The sequence below is a fragment of the Kwoniella pini genome, chromosome 5 (genome assembly GCF_000512605.2).
Source record: "Kwoniella pini CBS 10737 chromosome 5, complete sequence".
NCBI lineage: Eukaryota > Fungi > Basidiomycota > Tremellomycetes > Tremellales > Cryptococcaceae > Kwoniella > Kwoniella pini.
Window position 1 is genome coordinate 177895 of NC_091720.1, and position 25013 is coordinate 202907.

Genomic DNA, 25013 nt, shown 5'->3' on the forward strand with positions numbered 1-25013 from the left:
TGAGCAAAATGACAGACATACGCCGTCGTCAAGCTCCTTCTACTTTGGGAGCCCCCATAGCATCACCCCTGCCCCATCTTGCACCAGGCCAAAGAAGACCCCCAACGAAATTATGGAGGAGATCTAGAAATACTCTTCTGCTATCTCTCATTGCTGGTTTATTATGGATATACTCATCCTCATCATCTTTCCTAGATTATATTCCATTTTATTCTACCAATATAGTAAATAAGGTGAATGAAGGTTTCAAGAAAATTCGACCTCAAGATGAAGTTTCGGATTTACCGGCTGGTCATGTTTTTGGACATGTTGATTTCCAAGATGGAAGAAATAGGATATGTAAGCTTGAATTCACGAAACCTGAGAGTGAGAGTTTGAATTGGGTTAATGTGAACCTTGGAAATGGAGGGTAAGTTATCATTCACTAATAACAAATCAAAAGTTTGATCAACTTTTTGACGTCTATTTTATCCAGACCAGAGCCTAATTTGAGCGGTGGTATGTTCTTGTACATTATTTAAGTCATCCAAGAAGCTGAAAAACTGAAATTGTAACGATGTTGCTGTCGGTAGGTATGATACCCGCTGTAGCGCCTCCATTTGCAATGACAAGGTGGACACCTCAAACAAGGGAGAACTGTAAATCGGCTAACTCTATATCCCACTCAAACACGAGACGACGATGGGCTGATACGAGCATCTTTGTCACTATAGTCGTATCTATGTGCCCTTATAATCAAACTGATACTCGAATACACGGTTTTATCGGAACGCATCAACCAGCAATTTGGATGGGTAAGCTTTCATTTCGTAAGACGCTGATTGCTGAGTGTTCTATATCTTAGGTGAATCTGGCCCAGTCGAGATACATGGATCTTTGGGTGAAGTGCTTACTGATTTTGACAAAAGGGGACTATCATTCAGAAGGGAAGATGAATATACAAGTCCGAATTACTATCGGAATTTATTGGACGCCGGTGAAAAAGGTAAAGTCGAGATTGAGATGACTGCTTGTAAGTACATAGAATTGCTTACAATGATATTGATCGTAGAGGCAGCTTATATTGTATTCTTTACTCAGCTTCGAGAGTTGGCCAAATGCGATATACCTTTATACCCACTTTACCAAATATCAAACCTCATATAATATTACAAGCAAGTAGGAAAACATGGATATTACATGGTGATCAGCCTGATGATAAAGTACCTTACCTCCCTAACGGATTTATCGAAATCGATGTGGAAAAGCAAGAAGTCAGAGGATGGAATGATGAGAGACAAGAGTGAGTTCTTCTTTTTAACACTCGATAAAACGCCATCTGTCTGATGTAGGAAAATAGTCATGTTTTGGTAGGAGATGAACTTCCGGCCAAAGGTTTCAAATCTTATTTTGTGGTTCGATTCTCACAACCATTCAATACAGGAGGTGTATCATTTTCTGGTAAGATTGAGGCCGATAATCTGAAAGGCAATGGCCATGTTTTAGCTGGGTATGTTCAATTTGGTGAAAATACAAAACAAGTGGAAGTAAGGGTCGGAGTAAGTTTCATCAGCTTCGAACAGGCTAGTAGGTGAGTCCGATTGATCTCAAAGATGCTGGCATATGTTGCTCGATACCAAGGGAATAAGATCAAATGGTGGAGGGAAAGAGAACTGACCATGTTAAAAATAGAAACATCGACCTGGAAATATCGAATGGTCAATCCATAGTTCAAACTTCCGAAAATACTCGTTCGCAATGGGCCAACAAATTAGACTTGCTTTCTGTGGAAGGTGCAACTCCATCGAATATGACCGTATTATACACCTCATTCGCACACACTTTGGTATATCCTTATGAAATTTCGGAAAATACATCAGATGGTCCAGCATATTATTCAGGATATTTGGATAAAGTAGTTTCAGGAATTAGTTACTCCGGATATTCAATATGGGATACTTTTAGAGCACAATCTGCTTGGTTAATCCTTGTCGCTCCTGAGAGGGTTGGTCCAATGATCCAATCTATGATTCAAGATTATAAGGAAGGAGGATGGTTACCAATGTGGAAAAATATAGTAGAGACTAATATTATGGTTGGAAGTCATGCAGATAGTATAATTTCACAAGCTATGAAAATAGGTGAGTTACAATTTCACATATATATCGCGATATATTCCAGGAAGACGTCTTCTTGGGAACAATCACCATGATATCCTAAATTGGAATTGATCTGAAATTGTCTTTGGTCAGGTATTCAAGGGTTCGATTATGCTGAAGCGTGGCAAGCTGTTCGGAAGAATGCTTTCACCCCTCCAGATAGGGATACTCAGCTTCGGTGAGCAACCTCAATTTTGAGGCGTTGTAAAGTCTACCTGCTCGATTAACATCCCCTTGACGTGCCCGATATAGTTTCGGTGATAGAGAAGAAGGTACACCACAAGAAGTCCGAGCTGGTCTGACGGAATATATGAAATTGGCCTATGTTGCGGATGACTTGCATACCGAGTCGGGAAGTAGGACTTTAGATTATGCTTGTGAGTGGTCTTCTTGGCTTGAGCTTATCGCTATCAATCTTTCGGAAGTTCTAATCCCCATCTTGTCGCAGATGATGATCACGCAGCTTCGATCGTAGCTTCCATTGTCGGCGCGACCGATGATTCTGAGCTTTTAAGGGATCGAGCCAAAAATTACAAGCAGTTGTATAATTCAAAGACGGGTCATATGGAAGCTAGAAATAGTGATGGATCATGGGCAGGACCTGAGAAAGGCTGGACGGAAGGCGATGATTGGGCGTATACTTTGGATGTCATGGTAAGTCGAACCGAAAGAATTGCGACTTTCTTCCTGGCTGATCAAATTGGAGCTGTCTAGCATGATGTTCCTGGTCTAATCGATTTGATGGGCGGGAACGATAAATTTGTGGATTTTTTAGATAGACATTTCGAAGGTGGACATAATTTACATACGAATGAACCATCCCATCATATTGTATGTGCCCTCAGATTCCATATTCGAGGAGAAGGTGCAGCTGACATCAGTCTTCGACTTACTAAACAGCCATACATGTATATTCTAGCTTCTGCACCTCATAAAACGCAAGAGTGGATTAGGAGAATAGGTGAAACAGATTATAATCATACAGCAGATGGTCTATCAGGCAACGAAGATTGTGGTCAAATGTCAGCATGGTATTTATTTTCAGCTATGGGTTTATATCCCGGTAAGTTTTCAATCACTCAAACTGGTCTCAAATGCGGTTCCAGTCGACTGAATATTTCTATATGCTATCTTATCAATAATAGTTGATCCTGCAAATGCTACATACGTTCTTGGTTCACCATTCTTTGATAAATTTACTCTCAAATTACCAAATTCGAGTAAACGCATAGAAGTTATAGCTAAAGGTGCCAGTTCAGACTTGAAATTTGTAAAGAGTCTAAAAATAGATGGATATAATCAGAATGACGTTGTAATCGATCATAAAATCTTAAGTAAAGGTGGGAAATGGGAATGGGAGATGAAAGGAGATCATCAAGTTTGGGGTATGTAATAAATATATGCATTATTTTCGTGTATAACATCGTGTTAAAATTTAAGATATTCGTTGTAGAAGAACCACAGAATTGATCCAAAGTGGTAACCAGATAGCATAAATTCCAATTGGCCAAGTTAAATTACCAAATTCTATCCAATCTTGTTTTAAATTCAAATTAATCCCAAAATGTCCATCTAATAATGAAAGTAAAATTCCAGGTTGAGTTATAGATAAAATGACTAATCCTGGAATTTCAGGTAAATTAAAATATAACAAAGATAAAATTGATAAAAAAATTGCTTGTGGAAAATTTAACATTGCTAAAGTAGGTATAATTGAACCATATAATAATAGTAATAATGATTTTGAAGATTTTCTAATTTCTTTGTTGTTATTTAATTTATATGGATTTAAAAATTTCATTTGAATTATTGGAATAATCAAAAGAGAAATTGGATTAATTTCAAATAAAAATGCTAAAAGAGAAAAAATAAATCCAGGTAAAATAAAAAATAAACCTTGAATGGGAATTGAACAATCAAATCCTCCTATAGTTAAACTTGAACCTAATAAAATTGCTGAAGGTAAATAATTTCCAATTGGAATGAAATTCCAAGGTTTAGGAATTAAATAAAAAAAATAAGAAGCATGTAATCTTTCTAATAAATTATTAAAAGAACGTAAAGTAGATTCAACAGTTTTACCAAGTGAATGAAATCCATGTGGACCTTCTGATGGGGTACAATACATTGTTAGAGAATCAATTCGATGTCTATATAAATTCCGATTCATTATTAGTAATCATGAGGCAATGTATCTATATCTTACCCGATTAACTCACCTTGCAAGTACACCATGAGCAGCACTTGCTTTACCAGTAATCATATATCCGAAATGATGTAATAATTGTTTTCCAGCTAAAATATATTTACCAAACCATTCAGGACCTATATTCTTGACTTCGTCAGGTATATTATGAAATCTAGTTGGAATTCCACCTGAGAAATGAGCAACACGTTGTACCGTATTGATTACATCTTGATTAGGTAATCGACCATTTATTCCTTCTATATCATTAAACCTTTGTTAGAATGTCTAACATCGTGAACTTTGGAGACAAGATAGAGATATTTACCGTAAAATAACCCAATGTGGGAGAAGGAATGACCTGGATAATCAATATTCAAGCCTGTCCAAATAACACCAGTGAATGAGCTATGATAATTTCGCATAAAATCTTCTAATCCTGTCATATAATCTTCTCCAACAACCAATATGATATCAAATGCCCAATGATTCTGCCCTGCGAGAAAAATCAGCTGATCCATCACTATCGTTTCCAGAGAGAGGTCTTTAGAGAGGTCTTTAGAGAGGGAAATAAAAATTTGAAGAATGCTGACCTCTTAAAAAGTCTCCCATAGCTAGGAGAGTAGCCACTCCCCTCAAATTCGGTGTGCCATCTCTTGATATCCAGTTCGCAGATACGAGAATGCTTTCAGTACCTTTTGATCTGGGTGGTCTGATATGTGCATAAGTTGATTTGGTCGTGTTTGAAGTATGTATCCCAGATTGCGAGAAAGTTTCTTGCAGGTATGCTGTCCGCCTACATTTCCCATCTTGTCAGTTTAGACTCCTCTAGGCAACGTAGATTACGTGTGACACTCAACTTACTCTTCGAAGGACGAATCAACAATCTGCTCTAATCCCCCCAGACATAAATCTGCTTTATGTACATTATCCCAATCGAATTTAGTGTTCACCTAAAGAACTTCTTCAGCTCCTTTCTGTGTTGGTTGGAATAGGTAAACTTACTTGAGCCGGCTGTAAAGCGTGTTCATCTACATAAGTACCCTTCCACAGACCTTCATATGGTAGAAGAAGAAGCCATAAGAGACCTATACTAGCCAGTATGAACCTGCAAGAGTCCGCTCAGCCAGAAGACTTCTGGTATAAATACGCATGAACTCACCTGATCAGGGGAATTTTATTCCATATCAGAGCCAAAACCCTCTTCCGCCTAGCTATTGTTTTAGACACGCTTACATGTTCACGAGTGAAATTAACACTCTTCACATCGGGCGGCGGTCCCGTTTCTCGTCGCCGTAATCTCGACAACATGTTTACTGAATATTCGTTCTGGGCCAGAAAAACCTGGGCAAATCAATATCCCGTTTTTCAAATAACAGTAACAAATATAAAAACACGTATCAGAGTTACTGGAATTGTGGGGCTCCACTCGATTTACGCGCTCGAGCGGTAATGTTGATCAATCCAAGTTATTCGTAAATTAAGCAAAGACACAGTCAACCATATGTACATCTGCTAGACACATTCGTCATTCCTTTTCCTTCGTCCGTCGAACAGATGTCAACATAGCTACTGAAATTGAAAAACTGACTCGAGGGCCAATTATGCCGCCCAAGAAAGGCATACAACCTGATTGGAGTTGGATAGAGGATGTTTCCTCGCCTGACGAAATAACCCCGGACCATCGAAGGCTAGCAGCTGGCTTAGGTCATTTGCTACCTTGTCCGTTTAATTACACCTCTGATAAGCCTCAAGAGTCAAGAGATGACCAGAGTGATGACGAGATATTTGAGGTAGACAGTAAAGGCAACAGCAAAAGCAAAGCTGTCATCAAAAAGGTGCAAGGTTGTGCGAAGAAGGGTTGTAAGAACAATCCGAGGTGTTACAATCACTTAGGTGCAGAAGCGGTGAGTCAGCGATGGAATCCGGGGACCGGTATAAACAAGCTGAATATGATTAACATAGATCCTCAGATCTGACGCTAAGCAGATCTACCTCGATGAACACGCTGAACCTATACCTATCGACAGAGAAGGTCCAGCTGGACTTCGGAATTTAGGTGCGACTTGTTATGCAAACGCATTCCTTCAATTATGGTACCACAATGTAGCATTTAGAAATGGAGTTTATGACTGCGTCACAACGGATGTGAGCCCTTTTGAGACTCCGGTTTTGATGTTGCTGCTCACACATCTGTAGACAACACCATTGTATCAACTAGCTATAGTATTTGGAATGCTACAACACTCTAACCGCCAACTAGTCGATCCGATGGGACTTATTGATGCTCTCAGGCTGGAAAAGGGAAATCAACAAGATGCGGCAGAGTGGGCTCTATCATCCGATGCAAGGGAATGGGAACCAAGAGCTGACATACTCGATAGATTCTCCAAGTTATTCATGTCTGTTCTCGCTTCGGAATTTGCCAAAAATCCTGATCCAAAGATACGTTCCTTTCTGAAAGAACAATTTGAAGGAGAGATGGAATACGTCACGACTTGCGAATGCGGGTATGAGAGCAAGACTACAAGTAAGTTCCGCTAATTCAGGGAGAGCTGAACTCCGATCTCCTTCATTGCAGGTACATTCCTCGAGCTTGAATTTAATTTGAAGGATAAAACAACTTTAGAAGACTGCCTGAATTCCTTAAAAAATCCCGAAATACTCGAAGGAGATAATCTCTACAACTGCCCAGCCTGTATGAGAAAGCGAAAAGCTATAAGACAGCAAACTCCAACAAAATACCCACCGGTGATACATATGGCTTTGATGCGATTTGTTTTTAACATCAAAACGATGTCCAGGAAGAAAAGCCCAGCCTCCATCACTTACCCAAAAGAGATCTACTTGGGTGGTGATCGTTATGATCTTAGAGCCGTGATCACGCATGAAGGGAAGAGTGTGAGTTGGCCTCATGTAATCGAATTTGAAGGTCGGCTTACAAGGCTGAGCAGGCTCATCATGGTCATTTCATCTGCGAGGTATACGATGAATCGTATGTTCTTGCTGTTTGGTCTATCATCATCGAAAGTCCGACTGGGCACGTCTTGCGCTGATGCGGCTCTCGTCATAGCCAACATTCCTGGCTGCTATGCAACGACGAAGAGGTGAAAACACTTTCTGATCGACCTGCCAAGAGACCTCGGCTCTCTCTCAAGCTCGACAATGATACGCAGACTTCGACAGATGCTTATATGCTAGTATACAAGCGCAGAGAGATCTCATGGGTGATAGCTCGGGACCCTCCTAGTGCAATAACCGATCAAGTGATATCTCAGAATCTTTCCCTCGAAGAGGAAAGGAACGAAATAGGCGTCAAGTAAGTTTACTCTTGCCTACCTCCGTCCCTCTTTTGACAGCGCCAACCTGATATGACTCACAGACGGGAGCAGCTAGAAGATGAATTCGGACAGATAAATGGCTTACAGCGACACGTCTTGAAGCTATTACCAGGAGTGAGTCGCTGTCACTTTGATTTGGACTAACGAATTTTGCTAGCCGGACCGTCTGGTACCGAGGCATTCCCTTTTTAGATTCCTCGATGCGGACTCTTCTGCCGAGCTATACGGCCCTTTCGACTTCGCATCGATACTTTGCGCCCACGGTGGTATAGATCCTGAGAAAGCACAAGATACCGTATTGATCTCTGAAGAAGCGTTCGATCAAATACAATTGATCAACGAGTGTCCGCAGCACGAGATCTGTTCAGTCTGCATCGAGACAGAATATACCAGCAGACAGACACAAAATGGGCAGGACGAGCGGACTGAAGCATTTGAGCAAGCGAATCAAGAAGGCGAGCCCGAATACGTCATCTCCAAGATTTGGTACGACGAGTGGAAGCAAGGCAATCTTCCGGCTCACGTTCTGCCGACGTCCGAGGGTTTCAGTCTCTACTGCGAACATGGTGATAGGAGAATAATACCGAAAAATCACCTGAAAAAGACCTGTATGATTATATCAGCTGAAGCCCTTGCCATTCTAAAATCTATCATAGGAGAATTTCAAGTCTTCCGTATGGATCAAGAAGATTGCGACAGATGCTCATCTGTGACTCATGTCACTGCAGAGATCAGAAGAGCAAGAATAGCGGAGTCGAGAACCGATAGACAAGTGAAAAATCGTCATCTCAACCCGAAACCTCCAGCCTTTTGTCTCGATTATTTCGCTCTTAGCCCTGCATTTGTGGAAGAATGGGAAAAGTATATGAAGGGTGATAGGGATCAACCAGAAATGCACGTGGAGATCTGCCCACATGGTGGACTGGATTGGGATCCTCAGATGGAACCTCGGCCGATCGTTGATGAAAATGGATGGGATCTCTTGGTCGCGAAGTGTGTACTCCTAATCAAGTGAAAGCGCCTTCGCACTTAGCTGACTCTCACCTCCCAGATATGGTCAGAAACAGCCTGTTGTCTTGCAATTCGGACCAAACACACCATCGACTAACAAGACTCACGTGGACACGTTTAGTCCTGGGATATGCGATGAATGCTGCACGGCTAGGTAAGCTGCATTCCGCGTTTCTTTACTCTCGCTTGGTGTATACATGACTGAACCTCAAATTTCCAGGCGAACCAATTTCGACCTGATTGACATTCCTATAATTAGAATGCGCTTTCCATCTCCATCGAATATTGGTAGTTCCTCATACCAAACGAATGACTTAAATGGTGTACAGTCCAGATTAGTACTGCAAAATGGGTTTAATAGAGGAATGGATCAGAATGCGATAATAGATTCAAGGACTAGAAAGGGTAAAAGTGATTTCACTTTTACTGGTACAAAAGAGACATCTATCAAGGATTTGAAAGTGCACATAATGAATAAAACCCAAGGTCGATTGACACCAATTCAGCAGAAATTGTATTATAAAGGCAAAGAATTAGCCTCAGAAGATACGATAGGCAGTATATCCTTCTTACTTGGAGATCATCTGAATGTGGAGGAAATAATTGAGGACATTGATATTGATAGTGATGTTGTAGAAATTGAGCGAAGTCATAATAATGGTAGAGAAGAAGGATTTAGCGGTACAGCATTGTTCGGTCGTATTCGTGAGTTCCTCCGTAAACAATTCGTCAAATCAAAATCAAAGCTGATCGTCATTGTAGCATGTCCTGATTGTACATTTGAAAATGACGGTGCAGCGAGATCATGTGAAATGTGTATGAGGGTGAGCTGTTCGTTTTTTCATGGTGCTACGAATCAGCTCATAAAGAAACTTCATTTATCCAGCCCTTACAGATTGACCATATTTTGTGAATGTTGAGATTTTAATATACCAAGCATTGTATCCGAGATTTTCTGTATAAAGAGATACCCTTCAGTTGTGTTAATATTGATGAAAGAACGACTGTCATGACATGTAATGAGATGTAAGGATGACTTTCCCACGATAACACTTTGTTGACACCGGAATCAAAATATCATTTCATTCGCATTATTCTCACATAAAAGACGCGTGAAAATAAAGTAACAAAATGATAAACAAAGAATACGAATAGTTATTGACACATGCTTATTTGATTAAATTAATTTGCCCTGTATATCTCATATAAAATAATCATCATTATCATATTACATATCCTAATAGAGAGACAAGTAGAAATATAAGATAGAATGTTGATAAAGATATAAGATATTATTTTGGAATAAAAGAAAATCTCTAAGAAGGGGGAAACCTTTTGAACAGATGTTTCGTCATCAGCAATTATCACCTTCACCAACAACATCTTCTTCTTTTTCTTCTGTTATTAGATCTAATACACCTGAATTAGAAATGCCAGGTAGAGCATCAACAATTACACCTACAACTATTTATTCAGATGATGCAACTGAAGTTCCACCTTTAAATTATTCATATCACGATGATGAAAATGAAGAAGAACAAAAACAACCTAAAGAAGGTAAATTAATTGATTATGAAAATGAACAAGATGAAGAAGAAGAATTTTCAAATCAAGTTCAAAATCCAGGTGATAAATTAAGAGAATTATTAAATCAAATGAAATATGCTGTTGAAATTACAAAACCTACAACTATTTCAATTCATGGAACAAATCATTCAATAAATAAAAAGGAATGGAAAAAAAATTCATATGATGAAGATCTTAATGAAATTGTTGAAACTAGTTCACCTATTCGATCAAATAAATTTATAAACGAGGAAAATTCAAATGATGATGATGATATTCATAATTTTGATATTGAAGAAGAAGAAGAAAGTCCACCTACACCACCACCTAGAATAAATAATCCATATTCTAGTAGAAGAAATGATAAAAGGAATTCACCAAATTTCAATCAACCAGGTAGATTAACTTCTCGTGCAGCTGTTTTACTGAATAGTACTTCTCGTTCATCATCATCGACATCATCATCAATAGAATTATCAAAAACTGATAAAACTTCACCACCAAGTAAATTAGAAACTTTTTTAGCATCTTCAAATTCTTCTTTACCTCCTCAATTAGGTGAAAGTTCAACTTCTAATTCTGTTAAACTACGTAGTTCATTAGAAAGAAGAAATTCTGGATCAAGTACAAGTTCAATAAGATCTAGAAAAGGTAAAGAAAGAGAAGAAATTCATAGATTACCTACACCTTTACAACCTACTTCAACTGAAGAAACATCAGAGAGATTATTACATTCAGATTCAAGGAGGAGATATAGAAATACACCACCTCCTGAAGATCAAAGTTATACTCGCCGTAATAAAGGATTAGCTACACCAAGACGAATAAGTGTTGATATAGCTCCAGAAGATATACATTCTTTTGCTAGAAATGCTGTTGATTTAGAAGTTAGAGGAGAAGTTGAGTTGGACTTGGATGAAGGTTTGAGTAATGTAGGATGGGAAGAGAGTAGTCAAAGTGTAATTGAGGAATTAGAGGAGATACCTTCAGTGCAAAATTCACGGAGAAATATATTGGCCGATGAATCTAATGGAAGGAGGGATAGAAGTTCAATTGCGATTCCACGACAATCAAACTCGATAGGGCGATCACCTTTAAATCAAAATAGTCATATTCGTGTTAATTCTGCCGAATCACCACCTTTACCTGCTTTACCTGAACCGGAAATATCAGAAAATGATATAAGTGAGATTGATACTTATTCTTCTCGTAGAGCTGCATTATTTAGATCAACTTCAAAATCACCTTCAACTTCTCAATCTCGATCAAGTGTCAAAAATCAATCACATACGTCCTCGACTTTTTACGGTACACCTACGGAATTTCCGTCAAAATCGCATTTGTCTAAACGAGAGTCGATAGGTAAAGAAGAGCAGAAAGTTGAATCATCACCTGAACGAGGAGAACCTTTGCCCAAAAGGACATTGAATCGTTCTTCTCGTTCACCTGAATTAGAATCGAAAGACACAAGTTCTACCAGATCAACACGGAATGCACTCAGACAGTCTTATAGTGCTTATCATAGTGTGGAAGACATTCCGATCCCACCTCAAGAACCTATTCAAGTTAACTTTCTGAAACCAACTTCCTACTCTCTTCTCAAATCATCACCGACACCACCTATTTCAAATATCTCTCCGTCACCCCGCAAATTTGCAGCTCCGAATAATACATCGTCGACACCCATCAAATCTAACAATCCAAATCTCAGCACTCTGCCAACTCCCAAACCACCAGGAGCATGGCAATCTACGCCGAATAAGTCTAGAGTCAGATTTAACCCCTCGCCCTTGGGTAAGGTCAGTCCGACAACTGGCAATGCGAGTCATAACTCCAGTCAAAATAGCGAAGGTGTATCGATTCACCGACTCAAAGTTTCACCTAGACGATCACCCAAATCCAAAGCGATCAACGAAGTCAGTCATGAAGAAGTTGGAAATGGAAGTTTTTTGGGTAAATTGAAAGAATCTATAAGTTCACCATTGAAACGTTCATTGTGAGTCTCAATTGTCACTATATATACATAGAACACGCAAATGGTATTTGGTATATCCACAAAGTGATTGATTTCTGATTGCTCGATCTGCTTTTTAGACCAAAAATTCCACCTAAATCTACAACTTTTTCTTTACATACACCTTCTATTGAAAAAGCCAAATCAACTACATTAGCTACTGAACAAGCATTAATAATTACTCAAAAACAATGGTTAGAAGCTCTACAAACTTTGAGTAATCATTCAAGTTCGATAGAAGTTGGTAATGTAGTAAGAAAAAGTTGGGGATGGGGAACATGGTTTTTGTGGGGCTTGATTGAAATTATTGTATTATGGAGTGTATTTAGGTAAGTTTGAAAAGGGAATTTCGATATTAACAAAATTTTAAAAAAAAGAACGAAATTATGCTAATTTTGAATAATTAAAAGAATGACAATAGATTACGCAACTTCTTTAAATCAAATATCAAATTCTGATCCATTTCATCCACTTTCTTTACCTTTTAATAGTAATAATAATATTTTAAAATTTAGAAATAATAATAAAAATAATCAAAATAATTTAATTAATTTGAATTTACCTATTTCAAATTCTTATTCATCATCATTTCAAAATTTAATTGAAATTAAAAATAATAATAATAATAATGTTAATTTTTTTGATTTAATTGAAAATTTAGGATTAATTTGGAATAAATTTGAAAATTCAAAATTTAAAATTGAATTTGGAAATGGAAATGGAAATGGATTAGATGGTGTACCTAGTTGAGATTTGCTTTAGGATTGTTTTGAAATTTATAGGGAATGAAAATAGTTGGATGAAAAATGTAAGGTTTATTTTAAAGTTGTAATAATTATATTATCTTGAATATATCTTGATGGGTTATTATATTATTTGTTATATAATTTGTAGTAATATATAATTTATTTTGATTTTATTGATCATTTGCATTTCTATCAAATTTAGAATGAACTTATAATAGCAATTTGTGTTTTACAATAGGTGGGCATATATGAATTTACTTGATCTGATCTGATATATTTTGCATGATTTATAGAAGCTTGTATTTAGTTTCTGTGTCTTTCTATTAACAAAACATATTTGCAAAATTACATTACACCTCATTTTATATTAAGTTAATTTCGATTCTGCAAGTGTTATTCAATCTCATATTCTCATTTTTCAATTCTTCTTTTTCCATATATAATTTCCCTAATTGTATCATCGTTTTTTCCTTTTCATTTGATAAATCCGCGATGATTTGTTTTTGCTGTTCAATGTATTGCTCTTTCTCTTTAATAATCTTATCTTTCTGTTTTAGTGAATTTTTCAAGCTTTCTAATTCCATTTCACAACTCGGACAGGTCTGTGTGGAAGGAGTCGTAGGAGTCATGTTCTTTTTGACAAGGTTATGCAATGTGGACGATATGATTGGACCGGATGATGAATATTCGTTAAAAGATTGAGATGCCTTCGGAAGATTGATTTGATTCTGTTCATCGTGTAACAGTCCACTTGACCGAGATATCGAATCAGACTGATTGTGAGATATTGAAGCGTCGTTCGTGTGAATTGTCGGGATCTTCTCACTGGCTAAAGAGGTCGAATTTCTGCTTTGATTAATCGTATCAGGTGCTGGACTCAGTGAGGATGATAGCTAGTAAAGTAATATTTTTAGTTAGATATAATTCTTGAGTTAGATGAAATAAGAAAATATGCTATACTATAATTCGACGTCTTTTATATTGAGAATTGCTAATTGTTTTCTGCGACGATGGACCTGGACCAGATATGATATCTTGACTGTAATATTCTTCTTCAGAATCTGAAGCTGAGTCTGGATCATGTAGACTATTTTGACGTTTCTTATATCTTTTCCTACACTGAATTTTGTCGCTTGCCTTTTCATTTTCATTTTGCTCTTGCTCTTGCTCATCGTAGTTTTCTATCTCGTCATCACTATCAATTATTAAACCCATAAGATCAATTTTCCCTTCTATCAATTTCTTTTTCTGATCAATCTGATATCGTCGAACTGTTGGGGGTTTATCATAAATCTTGGTTTTTATATAATATCTAATACCCTGGTTGGAGATAATACAATTTTTATTGTTTTCTAAAGAACAGGTTTTGCAAATTTCAATTTGTATTCCACCACCTAATATAAGTGGAAAATGAATTGGATTTGAAAAGTGAGTTGAACCTTTAGTATTCGTACATTTGATTTTATTGTGACTGTCGTTCAACTGATTCAATAATAAGGAAAGGAAATTCGAATCAAGTTTGGAACTCACTACCAGCATTCTTCAAATCCATGTTTTGCACATGCACTTATTCTTGAAAAATCCATCATTCTTAGACTTTCGAATGTCGCTTTTCGGCTAGTGTATTCTTTTGAAAGTATCGCTTTACCCTCTCCTTCAACCCTTCTCCAAGATGAAGATCGAGCTTTGAACTTTCTCGTCATCATATTGTGGGAATCGATCTCAATGTTATACGGTCTGCTTTGTCTTATTCCAGCTTGACTGATTTGTATGAATCAGTATAGGGTGAGTTAAAAAGGACAACATAAGTCAATTATCACAGTCTGACTGATGACCAGAGCTACTTTTAAGGCGTATGAGTATATCTATGTCAGCTCTTTCCTGTATATCATATGGAACAATGATCAGAGGAAGGAAGAAAGATCAGTGAATCGTTTCTGGGGTACGTCATAGGTCATATGAGGAAAGGCCTGTGCGTTGGAATCAATATTAGTCAGATGGGCCAAGCGAATAATTATGCACCCTTGTGAAACGATCACTCGACATGGCGGAAACTGTTGAGAAGGTAATGGTGATCGCCCGTACTATCTTGATAGAGTAAATAAAGATTATAAAATGGTCGTAAAAATATCATCACTTGTACTCGAGGTGTACTACAGTAGTATGATGGGAAACAATTGATGCCGTCAAGTTTAGTTTGTTTTGACGTGTTTCAGATTTTATCGTTAACGTTATTACGATATAAATGTAAAAAGAGACGCGTAGTTTTAACAACCCACATGTTTAGCGCGAATTTGATAATTTCGAACATAAGCTATTCAGACTCAACAAATATATATATACACAACATAATACTACAGCTCTAGCTCTCAAAGCTTCCTTTGACTTCACATGAATTCTCATAATCAATCCGGCCACTGTACTTTCTAAACTTCAACATTACTTGACATCTCAACAGCAAACTGAAAATGGGATACCTAGATCCAAGAGAGTTGAACGATCTAATCGCTCTGGCCGAAAGAGGAGGCATAGGGAAAGGTGTAGCGTAAGTTACTCTCCTTTTCTCATCATCATATAAGTTTTGCTGATGGTCTATCTGAATTTCTAGACAAACCGACTGCGTGGCCGAAGCACCTGATCAATTGATGTATATATCAGGAGACGAATTAATCTTACTTCGAGATTTAGGTGAAGTTTTATTAGCAAGTTGTGAAGGTATAATAGGATGGGTTGAACGAAATAATGTACAATTTGATTCTTTGGCTAGTGGAAGTTCTCCTTCAATTACACCACCCAAAAATACAATGGAATTACCTAAAACCATTTTAACTGCTCCTTCACCCCCTCGATCAAGCTCAACGCGTCATCGTAATTTTTCCGATACTCAATTGTATGACAATCATGAAGACGATTTACAGCCTAGTCGAATGAAAGATGATCTGAAGAGAATATCAGGGCCTTTCGAATTAGATAGTCCTCAACCATCACCTGTTTTAGCTGAAAAAGGAGAAGACAAAAGTTATTTCGAAAATCAACAAACTGTCACAAAGCAAGATCAGAATGGTGAAAATAGAGATTCGATACTTTCTAGTACGAGTAGTGACGCTTTTGGAGGAATAGGAGGATTCATGATGGGTGGAAATCAAAGTGAAGATGATCACAGTAATGATAAAGATGATACACTAGAGGAACTGAAAGGTGAGTCCAATTATATATTCGCAGAATAAGCCATAATCAGGAGCTGATCATATCGATGCGTGTAGATGATTCACCTTCCACAACGGCCGTTATAACCCCTCAACAACAATCCGATATGCCAGCTATCACGCCGAGCTCTCCGTCCCCTCACCAGTATCCTTTCTCTCACTCAGTATCTCAAAGTACGTTTGAAGACAATGAAGAAGGTGACGATGATTTCGATGAAGAAGATAGTGAATGGGATATATATGACGATTATGCTAGAGAAAGCATGTACGGTCCTGCAAAACGAATGTCATTGGCTATACAACAGAAAAGGCTTAGTAGAGTTGCAAAAGCAAATAGCAAAATACCTTCGCCTTCACGAGAGATCAACGGCGATATAGGAGGAGCGGTACCGAGTCTCAGTCCGAATCATTCAGATTATGCTAGAACAACTCTGGAAAGTAGACCGAGGCATATTCCAAGTCCCGAGGTAGATACCTTCAGATTACCCTCTGCAGATAAAGTGAGACAGGAAAGACAAAATGGGTCTCTCTCGCCCATGCTGAGTAGTAACGGTCGTGCAGAGGCTGGAGGACTTGAGGAGAAAGAACAGCTTACACCGAAGATGGAGATCTCTACACCCACTACTCCCAATCAAGCTACTTTTACTAAAATTGAAATGCCGACCAGGGAGGGTCGATCAGTAGCAACGGAATTGAGATTGAGGATCATGAGAGAAAGGGAAGAATCAGAGAAGGGTTCTTCTGAAGGCCACGGGAAGTCTGATGAGAATGGCTCAATCGATATCGTACAAGAAGGCACAAAACAGCAGAGCCCCGTCTCAAAAACAGAACAAAAAAGAGACGTTCGCTCCGATCAAGCGTCAAACGATAACTCGATACCTGAACCGGAGAAGAATGGTCAGACTACAGCTTCGAAGGGTCAGAGCGAAACGCAAGAAATGGAGACCTCGCGAACAGATAGGGCGCTAGAGGCTGAAGGGCACGAGGCAACAGGACTCATTGGTCATCATTCGACTGTCATGTCGAAAAGTACCAGCGGTCGATCCTTACTTGCATCACCATTGCCAATTGATGAAGCCGGTTCTGGTGGTGAGACACAAGTTAGAGTCGATGTCACCGATAACGGGATTATCACTGCGCCTTCACTGGTCCCACCGCCGCCTCATACGGATTCCCCGAATCTTTCGCCTCATTTCAAACAAGCTCCTTGGACACCTGGATCACCGTCTTCGCCTCACAGTGTATCGGCCACTCGCCAAGCTGTTGATGCCGCTCGATCAACGTCAGATGGCAAAAGACCACGAGGTTTGACTTTAGTAGGGAGGATGGAAGCCGATTTACTCGCTTCCAAAGGTCCGGTACCTATCACTTTCTTGGTCAATGGACCTGGAATGCAAATCGCTCCTCCGCCGATTCCAACACATGAACCCATAGGATTGGGTTTACCGACAGGACCAAGTAGGGCTCCATCTCCACATCCTCACGAGCATCAGCCGATACGAAGAGCGACTTCACCATTGGCTTCACCGGTATTTCCCGATACCTCGAACCAGGCTTCACCTTTCCCGCCTCATCCTCATCCACCGCACCCCGTACGCAGTGCAACCTCCCCTGTACCGCCTACTACGCCGGTCACGCCAATAGAACCAATCGACAGCTTGAATAAACCGACTCCACCGTTCAGTGGTCGGCCTCGAGCTAGGAGTTTCTCAGCTTCAGTAGCCAAGACACTAGGTGTAGGTAAGAAAGAAGCTACTCCACCTCCACCTGCCTTATCAATCAAAATCACTCCAACTCCACCCGTACAATCCATAAGTTCACCAGCACCATCAACTGCTTCGAAAAAATCATTCTTTGGAGGTAGAAAACCATCTATAGCATCTTCGACTACACCCGCTTCGAATTTACCAGTGCCTTCAACTCCGAATGGCACTCAACATGATAATCAATCCACTCCTTCAGTTTCGTTATCTTTACCTGGTATGCATCCACCAAATTCTGGAAGATCTTCCTCTTTCTCTTTTAATTCGGTCAATGGAAAAACACCAAAGAAAGGGTCAACTGGATCTAAATTGGCAAGTCCTATTAGTCATAAAGATTTTATGAACGGAGATAGTACTATAAAAGCAGAAGGATTAGATTTTGAATTAATTCAGCCAACTTTACTTTCTCCAATAGAAGATAATTCACCGATATCAGATATGGGTAGACCACCTTTAGATAGACAATCAACAATGACCAGTACTGCATCTGTAAATTCGTTACGACCTTTACCTGAAACGGACGAATGGGGATTCTTGAAAGATCGAAGTCCTGTACCGGAGATTTTTGCTAGTAGAAGAGATGGGGGAGATCACAGAGTGATTGAACAGAAATGGGTGAGTTAATTGGTCTGGTTTGCGGTGTTTGTTGTACCCCTCTTTGCGATCGATGGAACATATAAGCGGGCGGCCCTTCAGCTACTCGGATGCTATCATCTTGATGAGTACTATTGTTGCGACATGTACTGACTTCTAATGCCTCTGAAGCTCTCGATCATATCAACTCCCCTACCGGCCAATACTCAGCCACCTAAGAAAGTGAAGAAGTTAGTTCTAGACGCCGGCGTACCTTCTTCACTTCGTGGAAAGGTCTGGGCATGGTTTATGGCCAATACGCTCAGCGCTAGGACGCCTGGATTATATCAAGAATTGATCGAGCATGATAATGGTTTGGAAGATGAGAAAATTACTAAGGATGTTGCGGCGTGAGTGTCATTTTGGCTGATTGAATTTCTCAAACCTCATTATCATTATATTCCTGATATGAGAGCTGACTTGTTGTGAACAGTGCCTATCCAGATCACTCCATATTCTCTTCATCAAACTCAGCAGGGCAATCAGATCTTCGTCTCATCTTACGAGCATATTCAAACTTTGCTCCTTCGGGATATAGATCAGAAATGGCTCTTATTGGAGGAGCTTTATTAATTCACTGTGTTGCAGAAGATAGCTTTTGGTTATTATCTGGATTGATTAATTCCGTTTTAAAAGATTATTATACAAATTCAAAAGAACGTTTGGGATTAAGAATCGATTCAGCGGTTTTTATGGGTTTATTAGCTAAAGAAGAACCTAAAATTGGAAAATTGTTAAAAGAAATTGGTATTCATCGTAAGTTCATTCATCATTTTCTCTTTGAATTTCACTAATGTGAAAATCGAGTTAGCCATTTCATTCCTTGATAAATGGTTTAGTCAATTATTTATAAGATGTTTACCTTGGCCTACTACTTTGAGAGTAATTGATGCTGTAGTATCTGAAGGTGAGCTATTTGGTGGGAAGAAATAACGAAGCGAATTATGCTGATGACATTGAAAGGACCTCGATTTTTATTAATTGCTTCTTTGGCAATTTTAACTTTATCGAAAGATAGATTGTTATCTTTTCAAAAGAATCCTACGACTGTTCTAAAATATCTTCAAAATTTACCTCAAGATAGTTTATTATTACCTGAAAATTTTATGAAAATTTGTGATCAGATTAAATTTGATGATAAGGATTATAAGAGATTGAGAAATAGTGTAGAGAAGGAAATGATGGGATAAGATCGGATTCTCATTGTATATTGATTTGATTTGATTGATACCTTGCACATTATATCTTCGCTTGATTATGCACATGTACTACTGTATAGAATATAATGAGATAACTGGTGATACGAGTACTAGTATGAGCTAAACAAACTCAGCGCGGAGTATACCGATATTCGGCATTGTATTCCGGCATCTAAACGGACCTACCGATCTTCATTCGGATTTGACCGAAATATAATGGTGGTTTATGATACTAAGAAAAAGTTAATCACGAATCAAGGTGTGTTGGATAGAATTGGAGATCTCACCGTGGTTGAGAGGGGTATAATGGAGCTTGTGATATGAACGATATTCTCGTATGTTTGATTTCACTCCATCCTGTTTGTATTTGATTTTCTTCTAACTATTTCTTAAGTCATCCTTCCGTGAAGGATCGTAATTTCTTTTAACAATTTTGCGCACTTGAACTTCTTTGTGTATAGCTATTTCCGATTATCTGAAAGATCACCAGAATCGTCTTCTATTCATTCAATTCAAGAGAATTCATAACTTTTTCATATTTTGACGTCTAAAACGACCAATTACATGACTATCACAATGGCATATCCTGAAACTCCTTTATCATTCTCATCAACTTCTACTCTATCAGTTCACGATGTAATAACAAATAATCTCGATCAAGAAAATTTGAAGAAACCTTCAGAAGATGAGAATTTATTAAATCCAAATTCAATTATTTCTAATACCGAGGCGAAAGATAAACCAAATGAATTGATAAGGGTAGTTACAAAATCACTTCCTACTCAATCATCAATCAATTCATCTTCTACAAAACAATCATCTATCTTACAACAACAAAATATTAATCAAAATATACAATTTAGTTATTATGGAAAAGGAACAATATCTAATCCATATATAATAGATTTTAAAAATAATGAAGATAAAATAAATCCTTATAATTGGAAAAAAAGTTATAAATGGATATTAACTTTAATTATTGGTATAACTTCACTTTGTCCACCTTTTGCAAGTGTTAGTTATAGTTCAACTGTTATTGAAATTGGACCAATTTATGGAATGAGTAGAGAATTAAGTACAGCTGGAATTAGTTTATTCATTTTAGGTAAGATTTCTTTTGTCAAATTATTATCAAGGCTTTTTCTTGTAATTGATATTTGTTTGTTTAGGTTTCGCATTAGGTAAGATTTTTTTCCAATTATATTTTCTTTTTTGTTATAATTATTAATGGGTTTGGATTGATAGGTCCATTAATATGGGCACCTATATCTGAAATTTGGGGTCGTAATTTTGCCTTTTACGCATCTTTTCCAGCTTTTACATTATTTAATCTTGGTACAGCACTTTCAAATAATACTCAAACTTTATTAATTATGAGATTTTTAGCTGGTTTTGGAGGTAGTAGTACTTTAACAAATGCAGGTGGACAAATTGGTGATATGTGGGCTGCGTAAGTATTACCATCATTCTCAGTCAATTACGTTGTGATATAAATTGTTAATTCTGTAATTATAATAGTCATGAAAGAGCAATGGCTACTAGTGTTTTTTCTTTAGCACCTTTTTTAGGTCCTGTTTTAGGTCCTATTGTAGGTAAGTCATTGTGTCTAACGGTATACGGAAGATTTGTTATCAAGCTGAATTTTGAATAACAGGCGGATATGTAACACAGACATGTGGGTATAGATGGGTATATTGGATTCAATTCATATACGCTTCGTAAGTCCCTCAAGTAAATACACATTCTTACCGATGTTGACGTGCAAATACCATAGTGTCGTAACCGTAATCTCGATAGTTTTCATTCCTGAAACGTATGCACCAACGATTCTGCGTCGAGAAGCTGCCAAACTCACCAAATCTTCGCGGGAAGAGGGCAAAAATGAAGTGTACATAGCAAAATATGATCAAACCAAAAAGACGAAAGCTGAAATCATTAAAATTGGTCTATGGAGACCATTTGAATTGTTATTTACGGAAGTTATTGTTGGATGTCTAGCTATTTATGGTGAGTTTGAATTGAGGGTTACAAAATTAAATTCGTTTGCTGATTCGTGAATAATTTCGTTCAGGTGCTATAATATACGGAATGTAAGTCTAGCTATTGTTTTATCCTACTTTAGCTAACGGCAATTCGGACGTAGTTTGTACCTCTTCTTCGCTTGCTTCCCCTTAATTTATCAAGAAACTAGAGGATGGACAGGTAAGCAGCTCATTCATTTTTGAGGAATTTGAACTTACAAAACAATTGATAGTTGGTCAAGGAGGTTTAGCATTTTTAGGAATGGGATTCGGTTTAATTTTAGGTAATATTTTAAATCCATTAGGAAATTATTGGTATAGAAAAGCTTCAATTCCAGGTAAAACAACACCACCTGAATCAAGATTACCTTTAGCTTGTATTTCAGCAATTTTATTCCCAATTGGATTAATTTGGTTTGCATGGACTTCTGCTCCACCTATACATTGGATTTGGTCAATTTTAGCTTGTATACCATTTGGAATTGGATTTTTTTGGATGTTTAATTCAGTTGTTAATTATATTATTGATTCTTATACACTTTATTCTGCAAGTGCTTTAGCTTCTTTAGCTGTTTTAAGATGTTTATTTGGTGCTGCTTTTCCTTTATTTGCGGTTAATATGTATAGAAATTTAGGTTTACATATTGCTGGTACTAGTAAGTCTTTATTTCCATTTTCAGTTTTTTTGAATATGTTAATTTGTTTGATGTGATTTTTTTGGTCAGTTGTCGCTATTTTGGCTATAATTTGTGCACCACTTCCATTTTTATTTTATAGATATGGACCTTATTTAAGACGTAAATCAAGATATGCACCTTCACAACAACATAAAATAGATGAAGAACATCTTGACACTTCGATACAAAGTCAGGAGGAAATACGAGATACTTCAACGAGGGTGAAGATGAGACCTGATGAATCATTGGAACCTGAATGTGAGGTTCATGATGGTGGAAATACAGGAGAGGGTGGTCTTGCCTCGAGGGATTTGGAAAAGAAGTAATTACGGAGGATAGGTTGAAAAGTTCCAACAATAGTAAGATAGGATCAGCAGACAGATTGACTCCATGTAGGGTCCACTAGTATATAACACGTATGATACAGTCGTGGAATGCATATAAGATTGACTGTCTGAAACAGGGGCAAAGAAAGGCAGGAAGCTAACAAATAGCGAAGCGACGGGATCAAAAAGTCGGAAATGACGATAGAAGGTGAAGTGGAGGAAGACTCTTGACTTCCAATATTTGTTAAGGACTGACTGGAAAGTCTATCATGAGTGAGCTCAACTTAGGAATCCATTACATGGCAGTAGAACAGTAACTCAATTGGAAAAATGTCAAATCCACCAATACTTCTACTTTCGACACCGACGCTAGGTGACTTACCAGCATCAGATGCCGAATCTTTATACCTAGCTTCGTATTTACAAATAGCATGTCCAGGTCGATGGGCAATAACGACAGCTCAATGGGGAGATAATGGAGGTGAGCTGCGAGCCCAGTGATACCACTCACAGGGAGGCGATAGCTTAAGAAAGACGATTAATGTGGATATTTTCATTGTTAGGTAAATTACCGTATATAACTCATCTGGGACATCATATTCGACAATCACATTTAAACAATTTACATTTAGTACAAGATCCAGATGAACATTTATCGAGAAAAGAAAAAGTTGATATAGAATGTTGGAAAGCTTATATTGAACAAAACGTTGTTGATTTAACCGTATGTATCACTTTCAAATGCTCTTCTTGTGAGGGATACATCGTCACATAGAGATATTAACTGAATTATCACATGGGTAGAATCACACTTACTATTCACTTCCACCAAATTATCCAGACTTACTAGCTAAATATCAATTTAAAGATCTGAAGTTTCCTGAGAGTCAATACATACCGCAAAGATTAAGAAGTATAATCAAGTCAAGATTACAACATGTTGGATTATGGGGTTTAGGAGGTTTGAATTCTGGTAAATCTGCTTCTGAGAGCACTTTACCTGACAGACCCGAAGCTGATATGTGCATCCGCAATAGGCGATGCTGCTGATGAAGATCGACAAAGACTTGATGAAGCTTTTGTTGTAGGTCCAGCTGGTACACTTGCTCCTCGTGCATGGAGCGGATGGACCGCTGGAAGGGATATGGAAGAACGTCGAAAGCAATGGGGCGAAAAGGAGGTAAGTCAATTTCATTCTATCTAGTGTCTCAATTCAAAATTGATCAATCATCTAGCTGGAGAATACGATCAAACGTGTATTTGATCCTTTGGTCAGGCGTTTGGATGACAAGTCGTACTTCTTCGGAGATAGGTTAGTCATTCCTGCACATGAACCTCACGAGACTGTACAAAGCTTAAATTTTATGTAGGCCCAGTACACTGGACTTAGCACTGTTTGCCCAACTCACTTTCATGTTGACACCTGCACTTCCAAATCCACTATTACCCAATTTGATCCGATCAACATATCCATCACTTGTAGCGCACCATGATCGACTGTTTTCTCTCTTATTTTCAAATTCATACGTGTCTATACCGCGTACAAATGATACTCCTACTTCACAAAAATCATACTTAGAATCAATTACTTCCTTTATTTCCGCCCCGTTCTCGTCGTCCTCCGAAGAGAGGAATCAAAAAGGGGAAAAGAAAGAGAAAAAAAGCGATCAGGAAAAACGATTCGAAAGAGGTAGATGGTTGTGGTTCACAGGTGCAACTGTTGCTATGATTGGATATCTCTTGACGAGTGGTATGATAAGTATAGAGTTTGGCTCAGGTAAAGACGATGAAGAAGTATACGAAGACGAAGAAGTTCCTGAGGAGTCAGTAGGGAAGGAAGTGATTTTTGTAGAGGAAGAAGTCGGTAATGCGGAATAAGGAGAGGACGAACATAACATATAGCATTTACATCTCATGCATTATTTCCATCATACTTGATAAGACAAAACCCTCAAATGTTTCTAGTGTGAACATAAAAGTGTTTGCAGCAAAAGCCTATGGCTCATTTGCCCCACCTTGTCCCCCATTTTAAACACGTTCCGGACCTCCACAATCATCGGACCGCTTGGCTTCTGCAATCATGCTTTGTCTTCTTCCTCAAATATATCTTCTGAACTTGTCACACATTGCGAAGTCGCGATATCTACCATACCGGCCGCGCTCATTCTCATCCTCTGAGAGATGAGC

General features: G+C 38.1%; 8 protein-coding genes across 8 annotated transcripts; 6 read left to right on the plus strand and 2 right to left on the minus strand.

The window, feature by feature from the left end:
* Positions 1 to 8: 8 nt before the first annotated feature.
* Positions 9 to 3531, plus strand: I206_103824 (uncharacterized protein; the record flags this gene model as incomplete). Its single annotated transcript, XM_019159463.1, has 14 exons — positions 9 to 409; positions 476 to 498; positions 573 to 638; positions 714 to 794; positions 845 to 1012; positions 1081 to 1282; positions 1340 to 1570; positions 1672 to 2120; positions 2232 to 2316; positions 2391 to 2515; positions 2587 to 2792; positions 2853 to 2969; positions 3039 to 3201; positions 3284 to 3531. The coding sequence occupies 14 exons, from the start codon at positions 9 to 11 to the stop codon at positions 3529 to 3531; spliced, it is 2565 nt and encodes an 854-aa protein (XP_019007515.1).
* Positions 3532 to 3573: 42 nt separating this feature from the next.
* Positions 3574 to 5634, minus strand: I206_103825 (uncharacterized protein; the record flags this gene model as incomplete). The annotated part of the gene is made up of 7 exons (XM_019159464.1): positions 3574 to 4288; positions 4358 to 4583; positions 4652 to 4819; positions 4917 to 5119; positions 5188 to 5276; positions 5329 to 5431; positions 5486 to 5634. 7 exons carry the CDS (start codon positions 5632 to 5634, stop codon positions 3574 to 3576), a joined length of 1653 nt encoding a protein of 550 aa, XP_019007516.1.
* Positions 5635 to 5927: 293 nt separating this feature from the next.
* I206_103826 (uncharacterized protein) lies at positions 5928 to 9588 on the plus strand (the record flags this gene model as incomplete). Its single annotated transcript, XM_019159465.1, has 13 exons — positions 5928 to 6230; positions 6289 to 6471; positions 6523 to 6650; positions 6708 to 6853; positions 6905 to 7224; positions 7278 to 7318; positions 7397 to 7642; positions 7706 to 7757; positions 7822 to 8657; positions 8716 to 8829; positions 8896 to 9380; positions 9438 to 9499; positions 9562 to 9588. The coding sequence occupies 13 exons, from the start codon at positions 5928 to 5930 to the stop codon at positions 9586 to 9588; spliced, it is 2943 nt and encodes a 980-aa protein (XP_019007517.1).
* Positions 9589 to 10105: 517 nt separating this feature from the next.
* I206_103827 (uncharacterized protein) lies at positions 10106 to 13005 on the plus strand (the record flags this gene model as incomplete). Its single annotated transcript, XM_019159466.1, has 3 exons — positions 10106 to 12237; positions 12336 to 12584; positions 12666 to 13005. The coding sequence occupies 3 exons, from the start codon at positions 10106 to 10108 to the stop codon at positions 13003 to 13005; spliced, it is 2721 nt and encodes a 906-aa protein (XP_019007518.1).
* Positions 13006 to 13955: 950 nt separating this feature from the next.
* On the minus strand, positions 13956 to 14707 carry I206_103828 (uncharacterized protein; the record flags this gene model as incomplete). The annotated part of the gene is made up of 2 exons (XM_019159467.1): positions 13956 to 14472; positions 14532 to 14707. 2 exons carry the CDS (start codon positions 14705 to 14707, stop codon positions 13956 to 13958), a joined length of 693 nt encoding a protein of 230 aa, XP_019007519.1.
* Positions 14708 to 15469: 762 nt separating this feature from the next.
* On the plus strand, positions 15470 to 19793 carry I206_103829 (uncharacterized protein; the record flags this gene model as incomplete). The annotated part of the gene is made up of 7 exons (XM_019159468.1): positions 15470 to 15546; positions 15610 to 16199; positions 16265 to 18585; positions 18736 to 18953; positions 19037 to 19359; positions 19415 to 19510; positions 19567 to 19793. 7 exons carry the CDS (start codon positions 15470 to 15472, stop codon positions 19791 to 19793), a joined length of 3852 nt encoding a protein of 1283 aa, XP_019007520.1.
* A 585-nt stretch (positions 19794 to 20378) lies between these two features.
* I206_103830 (uncharacterized protein) lies at positions 20379 to 22826 on the plus strand (the record flags this gene model as incomplete). Its single annotated transcript, XM_019159469.1, has 10 exons — positions 20379 to 20907; positions 20972 to 20983; positions 21048 to 21252; positions 21321 to 21394; positions 21457 to 21520; positions 21577 to 21809; positions 21874 to 21892; positions 21946 to 22004; positions 22057 to 22479; positions 22549 to 22826. 10 exons carry the CDS (start codon positions 20379 to 20381, stop codon positions 22824 to 22826), a joined length of 1896 nt encoding a protein of 631 aa, XP_019007521.1.
* Positions 22827 to 23156: 330 nt separating this feature from the next.
* On the plus strand, positions 23157 to 24704 carry I206_103831 (uncharacterized protein; the record flags this gene model as incomplete). The annotated part of the gene is made up of 6 exons (XM_019159470.1): positions 23157 to 23307; positions 23390 to 23550; positions 23631 to 23799; positions 23864 to 24006; positions 24062 to 24138; positions 24197 to 24704. The coding sequence occupies 6 exons, from the start codon at positions 23157 to 23159 to the stop codon at positions 24702 to 24704; spliced, it is 1209 nt and encodes a 402-aa protein (XP_019007522.1).
* Between the last annotated feature and the right edge of the window lie 309 nt (positions 24705 to 25013).